The sequence below is a fragment of the Schistocerca piceifrons genome, chromosome 11 (assembly GCF_021461385.2).
Source record: "Schistocerca piceifrons isolate TAMUIC-IGC-003096 chromosome 11, iqSchPice1.1, whole genome shotgun sequence".
Classification (NCBI taxonomy): Eukaryota; Metazoa; Arthropoda; class Insecta; order Orthoptera; family Acrididae; genus Schistocerca; species Schistocerca piceifrons.
In genome coordinates, this window is record NC_060148.1 from 130108423 (window position 1) to 130134421 (window position 25999).

At 48.9% G+C, this 25999-nt stretch overlaps 2 protein-coding genes across 2 annotated transcripts in view; one reads left to right on the forward strand and one right to left on the reverse strand.

The window, feature by feature from the left end:
• Positions 1-620: 620 nt before the first annotated feature.
• On the reverse strand, positions 621-1137 carry LOC124719791 (ankyrin repeat domain-containing protein 1-like). Its single transcript, XM_047244987.1, has 2 exons — positions 1118-1137; positions 621-1071 (listed from the first exon to the last, which is right to left on the reverse strand). Exons 1-2 carry the CDS (start codon positions 1135-1137, stop codon positions 621-623), a joined length of 471 nt encoding a protein of 156 aa, XP_047100943.1.
• A 5488-nt stretch (positions 1138-6625) lies between these two features.
• The window catches only part of LOC124719792 (trichohyalin-like), a 114706-nt gene continuing 95332 nt past the window's right edge, over positions 6626-25999 (forward strand). Inside the window, exon 1 of the mRNA XM_047244988.1 lies at positions 6626-6757. Within this exon, the coding sequence (XP_047100944.1) occupies positions 6626-6757 (132 nt within the window). The remainder of the gene's footprint in view (positions 6758-25999) is intronic.

The window sequence follows — 25999 nt, forward strand, 5'->3', positions numbered from 1 at the left end:
AATGCTTTGTCAATCAAGAATCATCCATTTTTCTGATTTGTGTACTTTGTGTAAGAGTTATCAATTGGTTGTAGTTATAAAAGGATGAATAAAAAATTTTCATTACCTTTGCAATCTTAAAAATGCCACTGTCCTCGTATGCCTGAACTATTATCGTTTTTTTTTGTAATAAATGGGTACACAGTAACTAAACGGTTAATTTTATTAAATTAGTTAATTTGATTGTTAAATTGAGTTATGAAAGTGAGTGCAGATATAGGCAACAAAAATGTGATGAGTAAATTCATTAATTTCACAAATAAAAAATTATGTAGCCCACGGTTTGAAGATTGTTGAGAGTATTTTCTGTATGTAAAGACAGTAACATTTAACGTCACTCAGATATATTTATGATAAAAGTAAGCGATGGCTTGCAGCCTCTTGTTAATGTAGAGTACTCATATCTACCTGTACCTGAGTTTTGCTGTAGTATTACTAGAGATGGGCCCAAATAAGAGACTGCAGGATCAAATTTTTGCATTCTTTATTAAAACTTATTAAGAAGAAGTGTAAAAAAACTGTTTCAAGTTTCTTCCACAGTCATTTGTTGCACAGATAATTTCATGTTGGCATATCTCTGCTTATTTTGCTCTCTGACGATAACCAGGGGGCTTGTCTTCCTTTGGATCCCTGACCCCACTGTTCGCCCCTGCCTCAAGCAGTGCAGTCGCCACATCTAAATGGCCCTCTCTTGCTGCATCGTGCAGTGGCGTCCTCCCTAGAGCATCTCTAGCGTTGGGGTCAGCTGATGCCCCAAGCAGCAGTCGCACCACAGGTGTGTGGCCCTCATATGCAGCCAAGTGCAGAGGTGTGACTTGTCTGTTGTCTCTGGCGTCCACCTCTGCCCCAGCCCCCAGCAGGCGCTTCACCGCTTCCAAGTGCCCACTCTCCGCTGCCCAGTGCAGAGCAGTAGTCTCGCACTCTCCTCTCGCCCCCACATCCGCCCCTGCCGCCACCAGCGCGATGACCTCCTCCATGTCCCAGTCCTCAGCTGCTTCCATCAGCTTGCTGCGGCTTTCCTCTCTGGAAAGGCTGCAACACGAAACAAAAATTCTCTCAGTACTGCAAGCACACATACCTGACAGAGAAAGCTATCATACAGGGAAAAACTGTTCTCAATGCTTATCCATCCAGCAACAAACCTGATATTCTCCTACGATCCAAAAATAGTGTGAAACTGTATTAAGCTACAGAGGTTCTGTTGTATCGCCTTGATCAAATTCATTTAACTATCCATTAAAAATTGCTTTATTCAATTACTCAAGAAATTATCTTGCCATATTTATTTTCACATTGACTCCTGCAAGTCAGTTCCTGTTACCTGAGGATGCTACTCCATACCAGTCTTTGGTCTACATTGAAATGGATGCTTCTTGCGGCAAATATCAGTGCATGCACGTATGTCTGACAACTAATACCATCTCCAGGTATTTAAAGACATTTTTCTGATATGAGGCCAAACAGATCAGTCCAGTTATTTGCAAATTTCGTGACACAGCCTCACCAAATAGTGACAGTTTGTTTCACACACAACCAGCTGATCGAAACATTTCATTTCAGACATTACAATGACACTAAGGCGACTACTATTCCAAGTACACTAAGCTTACAACACGATCTTATCACTGAAGTCCATTTTCTTGGATCACCTCTTTAATTAGCAGTTGGTTCTCTCCATACCACTCCCCATGCAAGGCACCCCCAGCTCCTTTCTAACATTTTCTATATGGTGGAGTTGCTTTAAATCTACACAAGCTGGGACATTCATATGAGCACTTTTGTGCCTCAGTGGATTTGGCTAATAAGAGGAGAGACAGGCTAACGTAGCAAAGGCCTGGAGTCTAGGTAAGGATTTCATCTGGGTTATGTCATGACAAGATGGGGCTCCTGAAATCAAATGTGTAACTGTAAAGCATATAAAAAAAACCTGATGTGAAAACAAATCACAGTTTAGCTATGACGTTGAATATGATGAAGCTTAAGAGAACCATCAGCAGGAATCTATGTGTAATGAAGTCAGGTACTGAAGTACAGAGGAATAAAATGCTAGTTTGCCAGTTGAATGAGAATGGACTTCTCTAACACTGCCTATTAAAGAACGGGAAAAGACAAATGCAGGTACAGGAAAGGAAAGCTGAAGAAATCTTTGTAAAGAGGAAACATAATGATAGGGGTACAGAAGTAGAGACCACTAAAGAATGAAATAGACAAGTACAGGAAAGAAAGCAAAACTGGGCAGGAAGAACTAGAAGAATTTGAAGAAACGCTCGTAAGAAAGAAATCGCAGCAGGCGAGCATAGGTGATGCTTTACGAAATATAGCATAGCCTTGAAATGTTGCTGTGTCAACCTGGCACGTGTAGGAATAGTTAACACAGGAGTACTCAAGCAGCAGATTTGACAATCGTTCCACACTGGCAGCTGTGGAAGTCTGATGTACATGCCAAAAGGCATAGCTCAGGCCAAACACACGCAGCTCGACGGAGTACTTGTACCAAACCCATTTATAGTAAAGTCGTTGTGTGAGCACCACTTCTCTAACACGAAACAGGCTGCCCCTTGAAGCTGTTTGATACTGGAGCAGTCACTACACACACTGCAATTGGCCAACACTGGTCCAACACTATTCGAGGCAGAACAATTCCTTGGCCGAGCTGCAGCCATCCTGTAGTGGGCTGCTGCCTTCTGTATTATAAGGAGTATCAAGAACTTACAGATTGTTTCCGTGGCACACTCTTGCACCCATCCAACATGATCAGCTACTGACTGGATTACACGCCTTGTCAGAATTGCTACCACTGTATGTTCACCACCACATCTGAACTTCCAGCTTACACAGCAGTGAATCAAGAGCTATGATTATTTATTATGGAGAGAGTGTCATGGAAAGAAAGCTTCACCACCACGCTATGTGCAAAGTTTTGTTAAGAATAAGGATCTGTGGGTGTCACTATAGGTATTGGTAAACAGGATTCGCCAGTAACTGTCAGATTCATGTAGTACAAGTTGCTCGATACAAGTTAAAAAAGTTTGTAGTGTAATCAAGATGGTGTAGTGCAAGTCAGCATAGGTTTTACGAGGGAGAAAAAGGTAATGGGAATCCCTGTACTCAGGTGTGGAAAGACTCCTGCCTTCTTCAGCTGAAGTGCTGCAGTGTGAACTCTGCACAGCTCACCTGGCCAGCTCGCCTCGCAATGCACGACTGCTGCATTGGGATTTGTAAGGCGTAACATCACCTGTGGCTGTGTCTGCTTTATTCTACTCCCTGCTTTGCACGTTTCCGACTGAATATGGTATGTGTGCTACAGCGACAAACTGCACATCAAAAGTGGCTACCATAAAGTACAAGACTTTAAGAAATTCTACTGCATTGAGAGTAAACTTACAAAAGTCGCCGATATGCAGTGGGATTCTGGAACATATCGTGTGGGAACGTTATGAATTACCTCTAAAAAAACGGTCTTTTCACGCGCACACAACATGGATTCAGAAATCATCATCTTGTGAAACACAACTAGCTCTTCATTCGCATGAAGTGTTGAGTGCTATTCACAAGGGATTTCATGTCGATTCTGTATTTCTAGATATCCAGAAGGCTTTTGACATTGTACCACTCAAGCGGCTTATATTGGAACCCTGCGACTTCCTGTCTGGGGTCACAGCTTGTAGTAATTGACAGAAAGTCAGTAAAACAGAAGTGATTTCTGGCGTTTCCCAGGTAGTGTTATAGGCTCTTTGCTGTTCCTTATCTATATATACGATTTGGGAGACAAACTGAGCAGCAATCTTAGGTTGTTTGTTGATGACGTTTATCGAGTAATAAAGTCATCAGAACATCAAGAACTACGAAACGATTTAGAAAAGATATCTGAATGGAGCGGACATTGGCAGCTGAGCGTAAATAACAAAAAGTGTGAGGTTATCCACGTGAGTGATAAAAGCAATCCGTTAAACTTCGGTTACACGATAAATCAGTCAAATATAAAGGCCGTAAATTCAACTAAATACCTAGTAATTACAATTATGTACAACTTAAATTGGAAGGAACACACAGAAAATGTAGTAGGGAAGGCTAACCAAAGACTGCGTTTCATTGGCAGAACACTTAGAAAATTTAACAGATCTACTAAGTAGACTGCCTACACTACGCTTGTTCGTCTTCTTTTAGACTACTGCTGCACGGTGTGGGATCCTTACCGGATAGAACTGACGGAGTACATCGAGAAAGTACTAAGAAGGGCAGCACGTTTTGTACTATCGCGAAACGTGTCACTGGATGCAGGATTTGGGCTGGATATAAAAGAATGGAGTTTTTCGTTGCGACGGAAACTTCTCGCTATATTGCAATCACCAACTTTCTCCTCCAAATGCGAAAATATTTTGGAGACACCGACCTACATAGGGAGAAACTATAACCTCGATAAAATAAGGGAAATCAGAGCTCATAAGGAAAGATACAGGTGTTCGTTCTTTCCGCGCTCTATACGAGGGTGGAATAATAGAGAATTATGAAGGTGGTGCGATGAACCCTCCGCCAGGCACTTAAATGTGATTTGCAGAGTATCCATGTAGATGTAGAGAGGTACAAAGATTTTCAGAAACACAAGCAAGCACAGTCAAAGACAACATCCTTTGCACAACAAAGCTATTGGTACTGAACATAGCCCTTGAAATGGGGAAGAAATAGCTGAGAATGCACAATTGGAACACTATTTTATAGAAGTAGTTCGTGGATTGTGGGGGGGGGGGGGGGGGGGGGGAACAGGAAAAGAAGGGAAATAAGCGATCGGAATGTGGTGGCATAGATGTGTGTTGAAAGTTAGGTGACCTGACGTAAAGCAACTGAACGCCTCTACAGAATCAATGGAGGTAGTAGTAGTAGCAGTAGTAGTAAGGTGAAAACCCTGACAAGAAGAAGGGACAGGATATTAAGAACGTGTGTTAAGATATCGTATGATTACTTTCATGGAACTAGAGGGGGAAAAGTGTAGGAATAGATAGAAATTTGAAAGCATCCAACATCTAAATGAGGAATTAGGGCGCAAATGCTACAAACGAAGTTGTCCCCGTTCCCCCTATAGAAAAGGAAATACCGAAGGCAAAGTCTGAACAGTAAATCGGCAGTAGAAACAGCCACAGTCATCATCTACATTGGCCGAGATTTTACCTCATTTGTGTGGGGTTACTGGAGCGGGCAGCTGTGGCAACATTGACAGTGCTTCCAAGATGTTCCACATCCTGAGAAGCTGAGGCAGAAAAGGCAGTCTCCTGTGACAGTTCTGTTTTGATTGTCCAACAATATAATTCTTGTTCCTCGCAGACTTCCCCCTCTCTTTCCTACGATAGACCCCATACTGTCTTTCTTTGTCAATTCCGTAACCACAGTATTTCAATACTGCATCATTGTGTGTTCATCTGGATTTGCACATAAAATTATCTGTTCAATGTTGTAACATAGTTATTCTCTCACCAAATTTTCTACACGCGACTTTGGATTACATACCTTTATTGTTGACACTGGTTTTCTAAACCTGATGAGAATTGTTCTATCACTGAAGTGATCACAGTAACTTATTTCTCTTACATTCCTATTCTAATTAACCTTCCTCATAATACAATTTTATAGTACAGTAGATATTGTGCCACTGTTCATCTGATCAGATATCTAGATCTAGGCTGCTCCTTAGATTTCCTTTACACATTTTCTAGTTTCCTTACCACACAGTGGTACTGTGTAATGGTACTTTGTGTGGATGCCATTTCTCGTGTGCACTTAGGAGAAGTAAATGCTAAGTTTCAAAGTGGTGTCCGCTACTAGCTACTGAAACTCCTGGTACAAACCTACTGAGATCTCCACACAAGGATAGCACTAACTAGATATGGCACCCCCCCAGTAGCTGTGCACTCACACCAGTAGAGGTAATCAATGAGTAAAATGTGAAACCCATTGAAAGTAATTATTCAAAGGCTTTTCACTGTTGAAATAAAACAGTTACCGGATAACGAAAGTCTTTATTATTTGAAATATCAGAATGCACAACATAAAAACACAGTAAGTGAAAAACCCGGCACATAAACATCACAAACTGTCGTTAGTAAAGGTAGGATAGGACTGGAAATGAATCTTCATACTTTCCATGCATAGCAATTTTGGATAACTTACTCTGGCTGCGAATAGAATTCAGAAGTTGGATGATTGTGCACCGAGCAAATGCCCTAGCAATAACACTGTTCATCTGAAAACCGGTGGAAATAGGCTCTCCACAGACAGTTAACTAACATTCTACTTTCGCTAACTGCAAGTCTGCAAATATTATCAAAAGACACAGCCATCTGCAAGAAATTATGCTGCGGCAAAGACCTGCTATTTGTCTTATTGGTGCTGGTGGCTACGCTTGCTCACTAGGCCCAGATGTAAACAACACAGGATTCTGCGCCTATCTGAATCAGACTGTCATTAGGCGCCTCACACCCTTCCGTTAACAAGCTTCCCTGCTCGACACACCATGTTCGTTTAACTACAGAACTCTCTTACTCGGCGCACCACGCCCATCTGCCTATCTGCCACGGCAGAACAGTGTAGTTCCATGAGGACTGCCCCAGGAGCGCCTTCAGCCATTCGGAGAGAGCGCTTTTTCAGCACCAGTTTAATCAGCTTAAACACACACACACCACCACCACCACCACCACCACCACCACCACCACCAATGCAACAGGAAGTTAGCCAGTTGGAGCTTTGTCCAGAAAAATGAGGCAGCTCTATGATTACTGAGCAACTGTGCAGGTAATCAGAGTGAATCTCACGGTTTCCAGCAGGAAAGTCATCTTGCTGGCGTGGTTGGTGTAAAAAGACCTTGCACTCCTCTGTCAGGTGGGCTAGTGTTCTGCCCACATCGTCATGGCATCACACACACCATTTTATCCCTGGTCGACATCCTTCTCTGGCTAGCAGAAAGTAAGTTCTGCCACACCCAGCGTTTTTTTTTTTTTTTGTTTTTTTGGTTTTAGGGCGCAAAACTTCTATGGTCATTAGCGCCCAGCCCGTGACTTAGGAAACCGTAAAAACCCGAAATTTAAAACCAGCAGCAATGGGAACAAAGTCATAAAATTGGAGAAACTAAAAGCAGAAGGAATGCTTAAAAATCCACTACAGAAAGGGGTTGGTTGTCCCAAAAAAAAGCTTCAAATGACTGACGTCATTTCACTGTCACTAATAAACTGGAGAACGCGGTCGACTGAGCGCGTGTCATCTGCTAAAATCGACGATAGATCAGGCGATAGCTGTAGACGGGAGCGTAACGGATTAAAATAGGGGCATTCAATTAATAGGTGTCTTACCGTCCACAGCCGAGAGCAGTGGGGACAGAGTGGGGGAGGATCACCGCTTAAAAGATGTCGATGGCTAAAAAGACAGTGCCCTATCCGGAGTCTAGCTAAAATTACCTCCTCCTGACGACGCGTTCGGGAGGAAGAGGTCCAAGCGCAAGGAAGGGCTTTCACTTCCCACAATTTATTATGGGGAAGTGTTGACCAATGCGCATGCCATAATTGAGCAACTTTGCGACATAAACCGCTCCGTAGATCGGTGAAGGGAAGCGACTGAAAAGCTGGTCGAGGAAGAGAGACTGCAGCCTTGGCCGCTATATCGGCCGCCTCATTCCCACAGATACCAGCGTGTCCCGGGAGCCAGAGGAACGCCACCGTGACGCCCCCCAGGTGGAGCAAGCGCAGACAGTCCTGAATCCGGTGGACCAGAGGGTGCACAGGGTAAAGAGCTTGGAGACTGAGGAGAGAGCTGAGAGAATCTGAGCAGATTACGTACTGTATCCGCTGATGGCAGCGGATGTAGTGGACAGCCTGGAGAACAGCGTAAAGCTCCACAGTATAAACCGAACACTGGTGGGGAAGCCGAAAGTGATTTGGCGTGTCGCCAACAATGTAGGCACTCCCTACACCTAATGATGTTTTCGAGCCGTCGGTGTAAATAAATGTGGCGTCCGTCATTTGTGCACATAGAGCAGCAAATGCCCGACGATAAACAAGTGTAGGGGTACCATCCTTGGGAAATTGACAAAGGTTACGGAGCAAGTAGATCCGCGGACGGAGCCAAGGCGGTGCTGTACCCCAAGTTGTCAAGAAGGTTTTAGGAAAGCGGAAGGAAAGAGAATGGAGCAGTTGACGGAAGCGGACTCCCGGGGGTAGTAGGGAGGAGGAGCGGCCTGCATACCCTACATCAAAGGAGGCGTCGAAAAAAAGGTCATGGGCTGGATTAGCAGGCATGGAAGACAGATGCCTAGCATAACGACTCAGAAGGGCTGCCCACCGATTGGACAGCGGAGGTTGAGCAGTCTCAGCATAAAGGCTTTCCACAGGGCTGGTGTAAAAAGCTCCAGACACTAAACGTAATCCACGGTGGTGGATAGAGTCGAGACGCCGAAGAATAGACGGCCGAGCAGAGGAGTAGACTATGCTTCCATAATCCAATGTCGAGCGCACTAAGGCGCGATAGAGGCGGAGAAGGACCACTCGGTCCACTCCCCAGGAGGTACCATTCAGGACACAGAGGATGTTAAGGGAACGCAGACAGCGAGCCGAAAGATAGGAAACGTGGGAGGACCAGCACAGTTTTCTGTCATACATAAGACCCAAGAATTTACCGACGTCTGAAAACGGAAGGTTGACAGGACCTAGATGTAAGGAGGGCGGAAGAAACTCCTTATGTCGCCAAAAATTAACACAAACGGTCTTACTGGGTGAGATACGGAAGCTGGTTTCGATGCTCCAAGAGTGGAGGCGATCGAGACATCCTTGAAGACGTCGGTCAAGAAGGCTGGTCCGTTGAGAGCTGTAGTAGATCGCAAAATCGTCCACAAAGAGGGAGCTCGATACATCAGGAAGGAGACAATCCATAATTGGATTTATGGCGATGGCAAACAGTACAACACTCAGCACAGAGCCCTGGGAAACCCCGTTTTCTTGGGAGAAAGTACGGGAGAGAGTAGTGTTCACCTGCACCCTAAATGTGCGCTCTGCCATAAATTCGCGAAGAAAAAGGGGCAGCCGGCCTCGAAAGCCCCAAGAGAACAGTGTGCGGAGGATGCCTGTCCTCCAACAGGTATCGTATGCTCTCTCCAGATCAAAAAATATTGCTACCGTTTGGCGTTCCCGGAGAAAATCGTTCATGATATAAGTGGAGAGAGCAACAAGATGGTCAACTGCAGAACGATGCTTTCGGAAACCGCATTGGGCTGGTGTTAATAGATTGTGGGATTCCAGCCACCAAGCTAAACGGTAATTCACCATACGCTCCAAAACCTAACAGACACTACTCGTGAGAGAAATGGGGCGATAGCTAGAGGGGAGATGTTTGTCCTTTCCAGGTTTCGGAACGGGAACGACAATGGCTTCCCGCCATCGCCTGGGAAAGGTACTGTCGGTCCAAATGCGATTATAAAGGCGAAGGAGGTAATGCAGACTATGGGTTGATAAATGCAGCAACATTTGGATATGGATACCATCCGGTCCTGGGGCGGAGCAGCGAGAAGAAGAGAGGGCATGTTGGAGTTCCCGCATGGAGAAAACAGTATTGTAGCTTTCGTGATTTTGAGAGGAGAAAGCAAGATGTCGCACTTCCGCTGCACGTTTCTTCGGGAGAAACGCTGGCGGGTAATTTGAAGAGCTCGAAATCTCAGCAAAGTGCTGACCCAATGAGTTAGAAATTGCGACGGGGTCCACTAAGGTATCATGCGCAACAGTGAGCCCAGAGACCGGGGAGAAACTAGGCGCGCCTGAGAACCGCCGAAGCCGACTCCAAACTTCCGAGGAGGGAGTGAAGGTGTTAAATGAGCTAATAAAGAATTTCCAGCTTGCCTTCTTGCTATCGCGGATGACGCGACGGCATCGCGCACGGAGCTGCTTATATCGGATACAGTTGGCCAAAGTTGGATGGTGACGGAAAATGCGAAGAGCACGTCGCCGCTCACGTATTGCGTCACGGCATGCCTCGTTCCACCAAGGAACTGGGGGGCGCCGGGGCAATTCGGAGGTGTGTGGTATTGAACGTTCCGCAGCTGTAAGAATAACGTCGGTAATATGTGTGACCTCATCGTCGACGCTGGGAAAGCGACGGTCATCGAATGTCGCTAGAGACGAAAAAAGTGTCCAATCGGCTTGGGCAAACTTCCAGCGTCGTGAGCGCATATATGGCAGTTGAGGCTGCAATCTAAGGACACATGGAAAGTGGTCACTCGAGTGTGTATCATCAAGGGCGAACCATTCGCAGCGCCGAGCTAGCGGAACAGTACCGACCGCAAGGTCCAAATGAGATAAATGTGTCGTGGAGGCAGACAAAAATGTGGGGACTCCAGTGTTGAGGCAAACTAGATCCGCTTGGTGGAAGACGTCTAGCAATAGTGAGCCACGTGGACAAGGCTGTGGAGATCCCCAAAGCGGGTGGTGGGCATTTAAGTCCCCAACCAGCAAATAGGGGGGTGGGGGGTGGAAGCTGACCAAGAAGATGAAGGAGATCAGCTCGTGCCATTGGTGTGGACGATGGAATGTATACCGTACAAAGAGAGAACATGTATCCAGAAAGGGAAAGATGGACGACAACTTGGCAGGAACTGTTTAAGGGGATTGGGTGATAATGGAGAGTATCATGGAGAAGAATCATGAGTCCTCCATGGGCTGGAGTGCCTTCAACAGAGGGGAGGTCGTATCGGATGGACTGAAAATGAGGGAGAACAAAGCGGTCATGGGGACGCAACTTTGTTTCCTGAAGACAAAAGATGACCGGCGAGTAGGATCGTAAGAGGATCGACAATTCATCCCGATTGGCTCGAATGCCGCGGATATTCCAGTGGATAATGGACATAGGGTGAACAGAAAAAGGAGGAATGTTACCAATAGCGCTGTCAACTCAACGACTACTCTGAGCTTGCGACCAACAGCATGGAATGGCATTCAGTCGAAGGCAGAAGATCCTGATCCATAGGTTGGTCAGGAACAGCTCCTGCCACCAGCGATCGGCCAGTTGACCGGCCACCAGCAGTGCGCCTCGGCGACACAGAAGACGGCCGAGGGCGATTTCCGCCAGGTGGTGCTGTAGATGGGACACTCCTTGGCGGAGAAGGAGAGGAACTGGGTTTCTTTGTAGCCTTCTTGGAAGTATGGTGTTTAGATGAAGGAGGAACCGATGGTTGTGAAGTTGCGGTACATAAAAACTCTTCACGAGTATGCTCTTTTTTCGAAGACTTTGCGTCTGACTTTTGGGCTCGAGATTTAGCAGAACCCGACGAAGGGTGAGCCATAGAGTGGGCAGGCGAAAGTGGTGAGGTTGAACGGGCGATCTTTGCGCTGGCCGATCTGACGACCGTGGCACTAAAGGTGAGGACTCAAGTCTGTGTGGCCACCTCCTTTGTTGGCCGAGGAGAAGCAAGGACAGTGCTGTATTTTCCTGTCTGAGGCACGGTGGGCTGTCGACTGGCGAATAATTTTCGAGCAGCAAAGGTCGACACCTTTTCCTTCACTCTTATTTCCTGGATGAGCTTTTCGTCCTTAAAAACGGGGCAATCTCGAGAGGAAGCAGCGTGGTCACCCATACAGTTGATGCAGCGAGGGGATGGAGGTGGACAAGAACCCTCATGGGCATCCTTGCCACACGTAACACATTTGGCCAGATTGGAACAGGACTGGCTGGTGTGATTGAACCGCTGACATCGATAGCAACGCGCAGGGTTTGGGACGTAAGGGCGAACGGAAATTATCTCATAGCCTGCTTTGATTTTCGATGGGAGTTGAACTTTGTCAAATGTCAAGAAGACAGTGCGGGTTGGAATGATGTTTGTGTCAACCCTTTTCAGAACCCTATGAACAGCCGTTACGCCCTGGTCAGACAGGTAGTGCTGAATTTCTTCGTCAGACAAGCCATCGAGGGAGCGTGTATATTCGACTCCACATGAGGAATTTGAAGTACGGTGCGGTTCCACCCGGACAGGAAAGGTGTGTAGTAGTGAGGTACGCAGCAATTTTTGTGCCTGGAGGGCACTGTGTGTTTCTAACAACAGGGTGCCATTCCGTAATCTGGAACAAGACTTTACAGGACCTGCAATTGCGTCGACACCTTTCTGAATAATGAAAGGGTTGACCGTGGAGAAGTCGTGACCTGCGTCAGACCGAGAAACAACAAGGAACTGTGGCAACGATGGAAGAACTGACTGTGGCTGAGACTCAGTGAACTTACGTTTGTGAGCAGACATAGTGGAAAGTAAGGAAACCATTGCGGAAGAATCCCCCCATGATTACCAGGGTCTCCGATGGCGCGCTCCTCCCTTGTGGGGGCCCTCACTGAGGGCACACCCGCCTTAGGTGATTGTTCACACCTCAGGTCACACCTCCCGACAAACGGACGGAGGGACCAATCGGCACTTTCGGAAGGTATCAGCTCGGGTAATCACCCCTCCCTGGGCCTGGCCGTTACCAGGGGGTACGTACGTGTCCTACCTGTCTACCCGGGGCGGGGAATTACGCGTTACCCCGTCACCGGCTACACATGGAAGTGCGTGGGTCGGCCTTCAGAGACGCACAGGGAGGAAAAAAGAGAAAGGGAAAGGAAAGAAGAGGTGGTCTCAAACGCCGCAGCGGAGAAAAGGGCAAAGAGAAGAGGGAAGGAAAAGAGAAGGACAGAGGAAGGACGAGGACTTGCAAGTGTAGAAAGCAAGGAATTTGGAACAGTTTCGAGCGTCCGTCTCCGGACGTAGGCACAAACCATACTCCCAGAGGGGGAGAAAGGGAAGGAAAGAGCCAGTGGTGAGGGGGGGGGGCGAAGATGGGGGACAGGCAAGGATGCAGAAAGGGAAGGGAAGGTATGCAGCCCGGAAAGGAAGGAGGGCCACATTAGCTCGGGGTCACGTGCTCTCTATGCACGTGTCCACAAAAGAGTTGTGGACCCCTGGGGGGGACACGCCCAGCGTGACCAATGTATACATTCACCGCTTCTCCGCCCCTGACAGCACCAGTCTGAGGCGAGACTAACGTATAGATTTACCTCCAGCATGTCCAATTCTCCGCCTGCCCTTTTGCCTTTGTGGGGGGCCCTAGCCCATTAGCAGGCTTAGAGAGTCTCAATTCAGAGCATACTTGATTGATAATTGCACAGAAAAAATAGCACAAATGAAACCTGAGAGGTGAAGTTGAGGCTACCTGAAAGAGCAACTCCCTTCCAAATTCTATCTTTGCTATGAAGGCGAGAAACGAAACCTGGCGTGGGTAGAAACGGGGATGGTAATCACAGAGGTCATTAACCTGCCATCAGATAAACTAAACAATTGCACTTTTAGTGAAGCAAAATTTTTTTTATCAAAACAATTCCATATTTTATGATTATTAAATTCATAGGCATCTGTGCCATTAAATATGGGTTCTACGCTACGTTACATGGAAGGGGGGACGGCGCTGGAAGAAGACAGTAAAAGACTAAGCTGCTCCAGAACCAAACCCTGGGTATGCGATTAACAACTAATGCCCAATAATGTATTAAATATGAGGCAGTGAATAACGTGGTGGTCAAGAATAATGACAAGGATCTGATGCAGATCATAAAGAATGGTTGAAAAATGCGTAGATAATAAAATTTTCCAACATAATATGTCGTTTGACACCATGTGTAGTAGGAGTTAGGAGTCTTCTAGATAAATATATTTCTGTGTAATGTGTTAAGGAAATACTTTATTTACAAGGAAGCGCATAGCAATAATAAGTTGCTTGTTGCAAATGTGAGTTTTTGTGTTAAACTAAAGTGAACAACGACAGTGAAGTATGGTACAGGTTGTAATATAATTCGAAATGGTCGGTAGGGTATAACGGTGCAAGGAATGTCACCTCAAAGGAAAGGTTTCCATTGACTGAAATAGCACAAAGAACTGCGTAAATATTTATATCTAGATGGGAACTACATGACGATATAGGAGTTTTATTGACTTCTAGACTCGCAGGAGGTTTATCAAGCTGACAAAGGAATGTTAGATCACAAGTCTTCGGTGGTCAGTTTTTTTTGTGGTTTTAGGGAGCACAACTTCAATGGTCACTAGCGCCCAGACTACGTTAGGAATGCACCGCGAGGCACAAGTTTAAAACAGCAACTAAAAGGGAAAACACGATAAAAGATTGACAGGCATAGGATTAAAAAAAACAGTATAATCAAATGTCCTTAGACAGGTTTGTCAAGTTGATAAAATGAACACGAGCAGCTGCTCCTGGGTCATCTGCTAAAATGGCATCGAGAGTACATGGCAGACCAAGATCAAGACGCAGTGTAGTAAAATCCGGACAGGACGTTAAAATGTGGCGGACCGTCAGCAATTTCCCACATGGGCAGAACGGCACCAGCGCAGCCGTCAGAAGATGGCGATGGCTGAACCGGCAGTGTCGAATCCGTAACCGGGCCAAAACTACCTCCTCCCACCAAGAAGGGCGTGAGGAGGACGTCCAAGCCACGGGAAGAGGTTTCAAGGCCCAAAGCTTGTTGTCTGTAAGTGCAGCCCGATCGGCATGCCACAGCGATAAAATGCGCCGACAAATGACCCTGCTACAATCTGATGAAGGGACACAACAAGAAGCTGTCCGAGGCTGGAGGACCACAGCCTTGGCCGCACCATCTGCAGCTTCGTTCCCAGGGATACCGACATGGCCAGGAATCCACATAAAGCTAACTGGAGAACCGTCTTCCACCAGCTGCTGAAGAGAGCATTGGATCCGGTGCATGAAAGGGTGAACCGGATACGGATCACTGAGGGTCTGGATGGCGCTCAGGGAATCGGAGCAGATGGCAAACAGAATGTCGGTGGCGGCAGATATAAAGAACAGCCTGGTAGAGCGCAAAGAGCTCAGCTGTGAAGACCGAACAATGGCCATGGAGCCGGTATTTGAAACTTTGTGCCCCGACAATAAAAGGACACCCGACCCTGTCACTGGTCTTAGAGCCATCTGTATAAATGGAGGTCATATTAATGAACTTCGAACAAAGTTCGACAAAATGGGAGTGGTATTATACCAAACCGGGGGTAACCTCCTTTGGGAGCGAGCTGAGGTCAAGGTGAACGCGAACCTGAGCCTGGAGCCAAGGTGGCATGTGGCTCTCGCTCACTCTAACGGTTGCAGGGAGTGAAAAATTAAGGTGTTTAAGGAGGCGACGAAAGCGAACTCCAGGGGGTAGCAGGGCAGAGACATACAACCCGTATTGACGATCGAGAGAGTCGTCAAAAAAGGAACAATAAGAAGGGTGGTCGGGCATTGACAGTAGCCGACAGGCATACCGACAAAGCAGTATATCGCGCCGGTAGGTCAGTGGCAATTCACCGGCTTCAGCATGAAGACTCGACAGGACTAGTATAAAACGCTCCGATCGCAAGTCGTAAACCCCAATGTTGTATGGAGTTGAGGCGGCGTAAGATGGATGGCCGTGCAGAGGAGTATAAGACGCTCCCATAATCCAGCTTTGAGCGGACGATCGACCGATATAGGCGAAGTAGGACGGTTCGATTCGCTCCCCACGACATACCACTGAGAACACGGAGGACAGTTAGAGAACAGGTTCAATGGGCAGCCAAAAAAGACATGTGGAGACCAGCTAAGTTTCCTGTCAAATGTAAGTCTAAACATTTTGTTGTCTCCACGAATGGGAGAGCAACGGGACCGAGTCATAAGGACGGCAGAGAAACGGAAGCCATTGGCGACACTCCAGGAGTAAAGGTGGTCAAGAGAACGCTGAAGACAGCGCTCCAGGAAACATGTACGCTGCGTGCTGGTAAATCGTCCACGAAAAGGGAGCCTGATACATCAGCTGGGAGGCAATCCATTATTGGATTGATCGCTATGGCGAAGAGAGCGATGCTCAAAACTGAGCCCTGTGGCACCCCATTCTCCTGGCGAAAGGTGTCTGACAGGACAGAACCCACATGATCCTGAACTGTCGATCCATTAAAAAGGAACGAATAAAAAGGGAGGCGAACGCGAAGGCCCCATGTATGTATGGTGCGGAGAATGCCCGCCTTCCAACAGGTGTCGTAAGCCTTCTCCAAATCAAAGAACACAGCCACGGTCGGGCGCTTCCGCACGAAGTTATTCATAATGAAGGTCGACAAGGTAACCAGATGGTCAACGGCAGAGCGGCGCCTACGAAATCCACATTGTACATTGGTAAGTAGGCGTCGAGATTCGAGCAGCCAAACCAAATGAGAGTTAACCATTCACTCCATCACCTTACAGACACAGCTAGTAAGCGAGATGGGTCGATAACTGGAAGGCAAGTGCTTGTCCTTCCCCAGCTTAGGAATCGGTACAACAATAGACTCGCGCCAGCATGCAGGAACATGTCCCTCAATCCAGATGCGATTATAAGTACGAAGAAGGAAACCTTTACCCGCAGGAGAAAGGTTCTTCAGCATCTGAATATGAATAGAATCAGGCCCTGGAGCGGAGAACCGTGACCGGGCAAGTGCATTTTCGCGTTCCCGCATGGTGAAAGGGGCATTATAACTTTCACGATTCAAGGAGCGGAAGTTAGGTGGCCTAGCCTCCTCTGCCTGTTTTCAGGGGAGGAAGGCAGGGTGGTAATGAGCGGAGCTCGAAAAGTCTGCGAAAAAGCGGCCGAAAGCATTGGAGACATCCTCAGGGGCCACAAGGACGTCATTCGCGACCGTCAAGCCAGAAACTGGTGAGTGGACCTTAGTGCCAGATAGCCGTCGCAGGTTACCCCAGACAACAGAAGGAGTAGTAAAACTGTTGGAGGTGCTTGTGAAAGCAGCCCAACTGGCTTTCTTGCTTTCTTTAAAAATACGACGGCACTGCGCACGCAATCGTTTGTAAGTGATACAATTCGCCACTGTAGGGTGGCGTTTAAAGGTGCGTAAAGCACGTCGACGAGCACGTAAAACGTCTGTATATGCTGCGGTCCACCAGGGGACCGTTACGCGACGTGGAGAAGAAGTAGTGTGAGGGATGGAACATTCAGCAGCAGTGAGAATGACTTCCGTGAGGTGTGCGACCTGACTATCACAGCTTGTGAAGGTTTGATCCTGAAAGGTCGCCCTGGAAGAGAAGAGCCCCCAGTCTGCTTTGGAGATGTTCCACCTAGTTTATCAGGGAGAGGGGGTATGATGCAGGAGATGGATGACACACAGGAAGTGTGTCGCTCGAATATGTATCAGAAAGGGCATACCACTCAAACCGGCGTGCAAGTTGGGTAGTACATATAGAGAGGTCTAAATGGGAATAGGTGTGAGATGTGTCCGAAAGAAAAGTAGGGGCGCCAGTATTAAGGCAGACAAGATTGAGCTGGTTGAAAAGGTCTGCTAACAGGGAGCCCCTCGGGCAGGATGCTGGAGAGCCCCAAAGGGGATGGTGGGCATTGAAGTCTCCATTTAACAAGAATGGTGCAGGTAGCTGAGCAATAATTTGCATCATGTCTGCCCTGGTACCGGCAGACGACAATGGAGTGGAAATGGTACAAATGGAAAATGTAAAAGTGGGGAGAGTAATTCGGACGGCAGCTGCCTGCAGGCCGGTGTGCAATGTGATGGGATCGTAGTAAATATCATCCCGGACCGGCAACATAGCCCCTCCATGAGCTGGAATACCTACCACAGGGGGTAGGTCAAAACTCAGAGGCGTAGTGTGCCAAGGCAATGTGATCGCATGGGTGTAGCTTCGTTTCCTGGAGGGCTACGACGAGCGGACGGTGCAAGCGGAGCAGCAACTTCAATCCTCTCGGTTGGAGCGAATGCTGCGAATATTCCAGCGAATAAGTGCCATCATGATAGGAAAAGGAAGATGAAAGAAGGGGTCACCTCGAAGGCCGCTGAGGGACAGGCTTCGAGCGAGCACTGCCGCCGCTATCAGTAGGCGGACAGTCATCGTCCATTGGTTCTATAGGTTCATCCGCCATCTCATTAAGATGGCCGGGAGGAGCAGCTTCCTCCGCCGGTGGACGGCCAGATGTTCGGCTACCAGCGGTGCGGCCAGGCGAAACGGATGACGGCCTGGGGGCGGCAACCGCTGGGTGGCGCAGGAGAAGAAATGCACCGTGGTGGAGAAGGAGAACTGTGCTTCCTATGAGCCTTCTTGGAAGGTCGTTTAGTGGAAGTACTGGTCGACGGCTGGGAGTTCGAAGTACATAGGAAGTCTGTACGGGACGGTTCCTTCTTGAAGGCCCGTGCATCTGACTTCTGGGTCTTCGTCTTGGCAGAAGCTGATGAAGGTGCTTGTGTCTGAGGGGTGACGGGAGGAAGAGGAGATGTCGACCGCGCGATCTTAGCACTGGCCCAACAGTCGACCGTGGTGCTGAAGGTCAGATCGTATGTCTGCGTCGACACCTCCCTGGTAGTCCGAGGAGAGGCGAGGACAGTGCTGTATTTTCCCGCTGGGAGCAGCGTGGGCTTCCTACTAGCAAATATCTTGCGAGCAGCCGAGGTGGACACTTTCTCCTTGACCCGAATTTCTTGGATACAGCGTTCTTCCTTGTAGATGGGACAGTCGCGGGAGGACGCTGCATGGTCACCCTGACAGTTTACACAACAAGGAGAAGGAGGTGGACAGTCACCCTCATGGGCATCCCTGCCACAAGTGACACATTTAGCGGCATTGGAACAAGACTGACGAGTGTGATTAAAACGCTGACACTGGTAGCAGTGCGTAGGTGTCGGGACATAGGGGCGAACAGAATTTTTTTTTTGTGGGGGTTTAAGGGCGCTCAACTACTGAGGTCATTAGCGCCCAGTCACGTTTGTTAGAGCACATGGAATCTAGTAAAACTCAAGGGGATGGGGGAGGGGACACCAGAAGGACCTGACAAAGATGCAGATAAAATAAGTAAAAAGGTTAGATGTCTTTGGACATGCCAGTCAAAGTTATAAAACGCAGAATACGAGCAGCTGCTCGAGCGTCATCACCTAAAACATCTGGTAAAGTAGATGGCAGGGACAGGACAGCACGAAATTGACTAAAACGGGGACACGACAATAAAACATGGCGCACTGCTAATGCCTGACCACAAGGGCACTGCGGTGCTGGGTCACCGGAGAGCAGGTAGCGGTGGCTAAACCGGCACTGCCCAATCCGCAACCTGGTCAGAAGGACGTCCTCTCGCCGAGATGGTCGGGAGGAGATTGTCCAAGCAGTTGGGAGCGGTTTTACTGCCCGGAGCTTGTTTCCTTGGAGGGATGACCAAGCATCCCACCACAACGACACAAGCCTCTTACATACATCCCCACGAAAGCCAGATGACGGGACACAATGGGAGGCTGGCCGAGGCAGGAGGACTGCAGCCTTGGCTGCAGCATCCGCAGCCTCATTCCCAGGCACTCCTACATGTCTGGGAACCCACAGAAAGCTGACAGGAGAACCATTATCAGCGAAAGAATGGAGGGACTGCTGTATCCGTTGAATCAAGGGATTCAACTCAACGACTGCTCTGAGCTTGCGACCAACAGCATGGAATGGCATTCAGCAGAAGGCAGAAGATCCTGATCCATATGTTGGTCAGGAGCAGCTCCTGCCACCAGCGATCGGCGACACAGAAGACGGCCGAGGGCGATTTCCGCCAGGTGGTGCTGTAGATGGGACACGCCTTGGCGGAGAAGGAGAGGAACTGGGTTTCTTTGTAGCCTTCTTGGATGTAAGATGTTTAGAGGAAGGAGGAACCGATGGTTGTATAGTTGCCGTATGTAAAAACTCTTCACGAGTATGCTCTTTTTTCGAAGTCTTGGTGTCTGACTTTTTGGCTCGAGATTTAGCAGAACCCGACGAAGGGTGAGCCATAGAGTGGGCAGGCGAAAGTGGTGAGGTTGAACGGGCGATCTTTGCGCTGGCCGATCTGACGACCGTGGCACTAAAGGTGAGGTCGCAAGTCTGTGTGGCCACCTTTGTTGGCCGAGGAGAAGCAAGGACAGTGCTGTATTTTCCTTTCTGAGGCACGGTGGGCTGTCAACTGGCGAATAATTATCGAGCAGCAAAGGTCGACACCTTTTCCTTTACTCTAATTTCCTGGATGAGCTTTTCGTCCTTAAAAATGGGACGATCTCGAGAGGAAGCAGCGTGGTCACCCATGCAGTTGATGCAGCGAGGGGATGGTTGGTTGGTTGGTTGGTTGTTTGAGGGTAAAGGGACCGAACAGCTAGGTCATCAGTCCCTTGTTTCAAATAGACTCCATTCTGCTAACGGGACATCTCAGAAAAATCAGAATAAAGCGGAAAAAGGGAAAAACGTAAAAGGTTAGTCACGTTGTCATTAGTAAAAACAAATGAGGGAAGTCGGCAAGAGAACGAACCCAACACCATGCTGAAGCAGCATAGGCAAGACCACCTTTGACTTAAAAGGTACAACTGCCATAATGCAGAAAGTACGTATGGGAATAGAAAGACTAACCAAGCCTTAAAAAGAAGGGGTAAAAACAGAGTAAAAGGGGAAAAAAGAGGATTCCGGTCAGGGAGGTGAATCGGGAATCTCTGAACACTGCCTACAGTGGGAGACACCCAAACACTCACCACCCTGCCCCAACACCAGAGAGAGATTAAAAACCTTAAAACTGAGAATAAAAATCACACTCCCGGAGGAAACCGAGAACCAGAGAGACCATCCGGGAATCGTCAGCCAACATCAAAGGTAAAGTGTGGCTGAGTCTGTACTTAGCACGCAGAGCCAAAAGAAGGGGGCATTCAACCAAAATGTGGGCCACTGACTGGAAGGCTCCACAACCACATAGCGGGGGTGGCTCATCACGCAAAAGGAAACCATGGGTCAGCCTGGTATGGCCAATGCAGAGACGACACAGTGTGGTCGAGTCCTTGCGGGAGAGGCGAAAGGAAGAACGCCATGGGCCTGGTGTCACCTTAATTGCACGAATTTTATTAGACAGTGGAGTAGCCTCCCAAGAATTGGCCCATGACTGTGCGAAGTGGGATTTGATGTGAAGCCGTAAATCCGCTGCAGGAGGGGTTACAGAAAATGGGGGGTAAGAAACTGCTCCCCCAGCCAAACGATCAGCGAGCTCATTACCCGGGATACCCACATGGCCCGGGACCCACAGGAAGTCAATGGAACAAGCGGCACGGTGAAGATCAGCGAGATGGTCATGGATGGCAGAGACCAAGGGATGGCGCGAAAAACACCGGTCAATATCAAGAAGGCCACTATCGAGTCCGTACATAACAAAACGCGGTTGTGTTGGGATTGTTTAATTAAGGTAAGGGCCCGGGAAATTGCCATCAATTCCGCAGTAAACACCCCACATGTAGGTGGCAGCAGATGATTTTCCGTTCCAACAGAGGACGTGAAGGCATACCCAACATGATCAGCAGATTTAGAGCCATCAGTGTAAAAAACAACAGCATCCCGAAACTCCCATAAAATTTGGTGGAAAAAGGTACGGAACACCACCGGGGGGATGGAATCTTTCGGACCGCGGCGGAGATCCATCCGAATTCGAGGCCGAGGAACTAACCAAGGAGGGGTGGAGGGGAGGGAGCGAGGAAGACAGGACAAAGAAGGAAGAGACGCAAGGCGCAGCCCAACCGGTAAACCCGCCCGAGGGCGGGAGTCGGGTGGGCGACGTCCATGGTCTGGGAACAGGATAGAATAGGAAGGATGAGTGGGAGAAGCACGGATAGTGAGGGCATAAGACACCAGAAGCTGGGACCGCCGAACAGAAAGGGGGGGATCCCAGCTTCAACCAGGAGACTATCAACAGGGCTAGTAGGGAAGGCACTGGTGGCCAAACGGATACCACGATGGTGGACTGGATCCAGCACGTGCAGTGTAGAAGGAGCAGCTGAACCATAAACTTGACAACCATAGTCCAAACGAGACAGAACTAGAGCACGATAAAGACAGAGGAGGAGGGAACGGTCCACACCCCAAGAGGAGTGAGCAAGGAAGCGAAGGACATTGAGTTTACGGAAACATCCGACCTTCAGGAGTCTGATATGGGGCAGCCAAGTGAGCTTGTTGTCGAAAAGAAGACCCAGGAAACGAAACTGTGGAACCACAGGCAATCGTTGTGCAGCGAGATAGAGCTCTGGATCAGGGTGGACCATAGTACGGCGACAGAAGTGGACCACCCGCGATTTTAAAGGAGAGAATTGAAACTCGTGTGAGAGGGTCCATGCAGAGGCACGCCGTATAGCCACCTGGAGCTGCCGTTCTGCAGATGGCATCGAGGAGGAACTAACCCAAATGCAGAAATCATCCACATACAGGGCAGGGGCGACCAATGGACCGACAGAGGCCACAAGTCCATTGATAGCAATGAGGAAAAGGACACTCAAGACAGAACCCTGTGGGATGCCCGTGTCCTGGGTCCGTGGAGAACTAAAAGCAGTACCAACTCGAACTCTGAATGACCGATGGATCAGGAACTGGCGTATAAAAATCGGGAGTGGGCCCCGAAGACCCCACTGATGAAGCGTTAGTAAGATGTGATGGCGCCAGGCCGTGTCATAGGCCTTGCGAAGGTCAAAAAACACTGCAACCAAATGGCGGCGCTGGGAAAAAGCCTGCCGAACTGTGGATTCCAAGCGAAGTAAATGATCGATTGGAGATCGTCCCTCTCGAAAGCCACACTGGTAAGGGGACAATAGATCCCGAGATTCGAGGACCCAAGTGAGCCAACGGGCTACCAGCCGTTCAAGTAACTTACAAACAACATTGGTCAAACTAATTGGCCGATAGCTGTCAACAGATAGGGGGTACATACCAAGCTTAAGGACAGGAACCACAATGCTATCCCTCCACTGAGAAGGGAAGTCACCCTGGAGCCAGATACGGTTAAACACCCGAAGAAGATGTTGCCGTTGTGGAGCACTGAGATGTTGAAGCAGTTGGTTATGAATGGAATCTGGGCCAGGGGTCGTATCATGAGAAGAAGATAGAGCAGAAATAAATTCCCATTCAGTAAAAGGTTCGTTGTAAGATTCTGACTCACAAGTGGTGAAACATAAGGTGAGAGCTTCAGCCTGCTGTTTTTGATGAAGGAAAGCAGCTGGATAGGAGGCTGACGCTGATGCCACTGCAAAATGGGTCGCAAGATGTTCTGCGAGAACTAATGGGTCCGTACAAATGCCATCTGGGAGGTGAAGGCCTGGGAGGGTGGACTGCCGATGGCAACCTTGGAGAGAGCGAAGTGTAGCCCATACCCGTGACAGAGGGACAGTGGAACCAAGGGAAGAAACGAATCGTTCCCAACATATCCGCTTGCTCTGTTTGATTAAATAACGGGCTTCAGCGCGAAGGCGCTTAAAGGTACTAAGGCTGGCTACGGATGGGTGCCTCTTAAAGTGCTGCAAAGCTCGACGGCGATCACGGATGGCAATGGCAATGGCCGTACTCCACCACGGGACTTGCCGGCGACGAAGTGGTCCAGATGAGCGCGGGACAGCAAGGTTAGCAGCGCGAACAATCTCATCAGACACGTCACGTAGGACGTCATCAATACAACCCGACAAAGAGGGAGAAAACTCGACCTGTGCAGTGTATAGAGGCCAATCGGCGCGGTGGAAAGACCAACGAGGTAACCTGTCCATCGGGGAGCGGGAAGGGAGCGTGATAATCAACGGGAGATGGTCACTATCACAAAGGTCGTCGTGTGGCGACCAGTGTAATGAAGGGAGGAGAGAGGGAGAAGAAAGAGAAAGATCAATGGCAGAAAGGTACCATGACCGGCACTGAAATGAGTAGGGGAGCCATCATTAAGAAGGCACAGGTCGTGGTCTGAAATAAATTGGTCTATAAGAAGACCTCGTCTAGATGGAAAGGCACTGCCCCACAAAGGATGATGAGCATTAAAATCCCCAAGGAGGAGGAAGGGAGGAGGAAGTTGCTGAAGAAGGGTGGTTAAGGCAGCAGGTGTAAGAGTCCTGTCAGGAGGGAGATAAAGATTGCCAACTGTGACTGCAGAGTCTAAGTGGACCCTAACAGCAACCGCTTCCAATGTAGTTTGGAGAGGAATCCACATGCTAGCAATGTCTGTACGGACCAACGTACAAACGCCACCAGAAGCCCGCAAGGGTCCGACCCGATTTCGACAGAAAACACGGAACCCACGGAGGGTCGGTGAGTGAGCATCAGTAAAATGAGATTCCTGGAGAACCACACAAGCTGCAGAGTAGGACGAAAGAAGGGATTTCAATTCCGGAAGGTGACGATAGTAGCCATTACAATTCCATTGGAGAACCACAGAACGATGGTTTAAATGAGGGCTGAACACGCTAAATCCAGTCATACCGCCGAGTCCCCACCCGTCATCGACAAGGAGGGGGCGACATCCATGAACGACAGGTCAGAATCCGGTTGTGAAGTCGGGGAAGGGACCTCCGGTGACACCAGAGGCTCTTTGTCCCGGGACTTATGTTTCTTCTTCTTTTCAGGCTGAGATCGAGGAGGGCTGTGTGGCATAAAGGAGCCAGCTGCAGCAAGATCAGGAACAGAAAGAGACCGGGCGACCTGGGCGCCGATAGACCGCAGCTCTCGCGGTCGCCGCCCGGCAGCAGACCGTTGACCTGGAAGGTGCCGGGAAGGGGCATCCCGGGAGAGGCGCCCTTGACCAGCAGACGCCGAAGGAGTGGGACACTTCTCCGGCTGGGGAGGGGGAGCAGCGCCCATAGGAGGTGTTGGAGCCGCAGGGGAAGGGGGGAGGAGAGGGGTCTGGGATGGGGTAAGGAAGGGGGAGGAAGGGATGAAGATGTAACCAAGGCGTAACTAGATGTCATGGACACAGGGTGCAATTGGGCATATTTCTTACGGGCCTCTGTGTAGCTTAAACGATCAAGGGACTTATACTCCTGTATCTTTTTTTCTTTCTTATATACTGGGCAATCTGGTGAACGTGGAGAATGACTACCATGACAATTGACACATACAGGAGGGGGAACACAGGGACTCCCCTCATGGAGTGGACGTCCACAGTCACCACAGAGAGGGTCCTGGGAACAGCGAGAAGACATGTGGCCAAAACGCAAGCACTTAAAACACCGCTTAGGAGGTGGGATGTACGGCTTCACATCACAGCGACAGACCATAATCTTTACTTTCTCAGGAAGGGTATCCCCTTCAAAGGCCAGGATAAAGGCACCAGTATCAATACGATTATCTTTAGGACCCTTCTGAACTCGCCGAACAAAGTGAACACCCCTCCGTCCGAGATTGTCCCGAAGTTCCTCATCAGTTTGAAGGATGAGGTCCCTGTGAAAAATCACACCTTGTACCATATTTAGAGACTGGTGAGGGTAATGGACACAGGAATTGTGCCAAGATGGGTACAGGCACAAAGGGCCGCAGACTGGGCAGCTGAAGCAGTTTTTATCAGCAACGAACCCGACCGCATCTTGCTCAGGGAGTCCACTTCGCCAAACTTGTCTTCAATGTGTTCCGCAAAGAATGAAGGTTTGACACTGGTGAAAGTATCTCCATCAGTCCTGGTGCAAACTAGATAACGGGGGAAAGGTTTTGCCCCTAGACGACGGGCCTGACCCTCTTCCCAGGGGTTAGCCATGGAAGGGAAGGCCGAAGGGGCAAGAGAAGCAGCACTTGAGGAATCAGTACCACGCAGAGAGACGGCCGCAGAAGAACGGCCAGAGTTTTGAACCCGTATGCGTTTCATCTGCATAGCGTCCGCCCCGATACCACCCACTCCGATCAGGGGCTCTCCTCACGGGCGCCACCTAGCCACAGCAAGGGCCGTCTGGCACGGCGGCCACTGCCGGGAGTTCTGATGCTCCAGGATGACGAGCAACCACTCCAAGGCATGCATGAGGAGGTCACAGCTCAGGTATCAGAAGTGTGATCCCTGTGTGTTCAGGAGGCTCAACCAAAAGGGTACATAGCGACCCCACCACACGGGCTGGCTACCGTGCTGGCTATGCACCCTAGCATCAGACAACAACGTAAAAGAAAAGGTGGAATGTACTAGTAGGGCG

Excerpts from the sequence above, each read along its gene's own strand:
- LOC124719791 (XM_047244987.1), bottom strand. The coding sequence starts at position 1,137 with ATGATAGCTTTCTCTGTCAG. Across the intron at positions 1,072-1,117 it reads ATGATAGCTTTCTCTGTCAG|CCTTTCCAGAGAGGAAAGCC; the intron begins GTATGTGTGCTT and ends TTCGTGTTGCAG.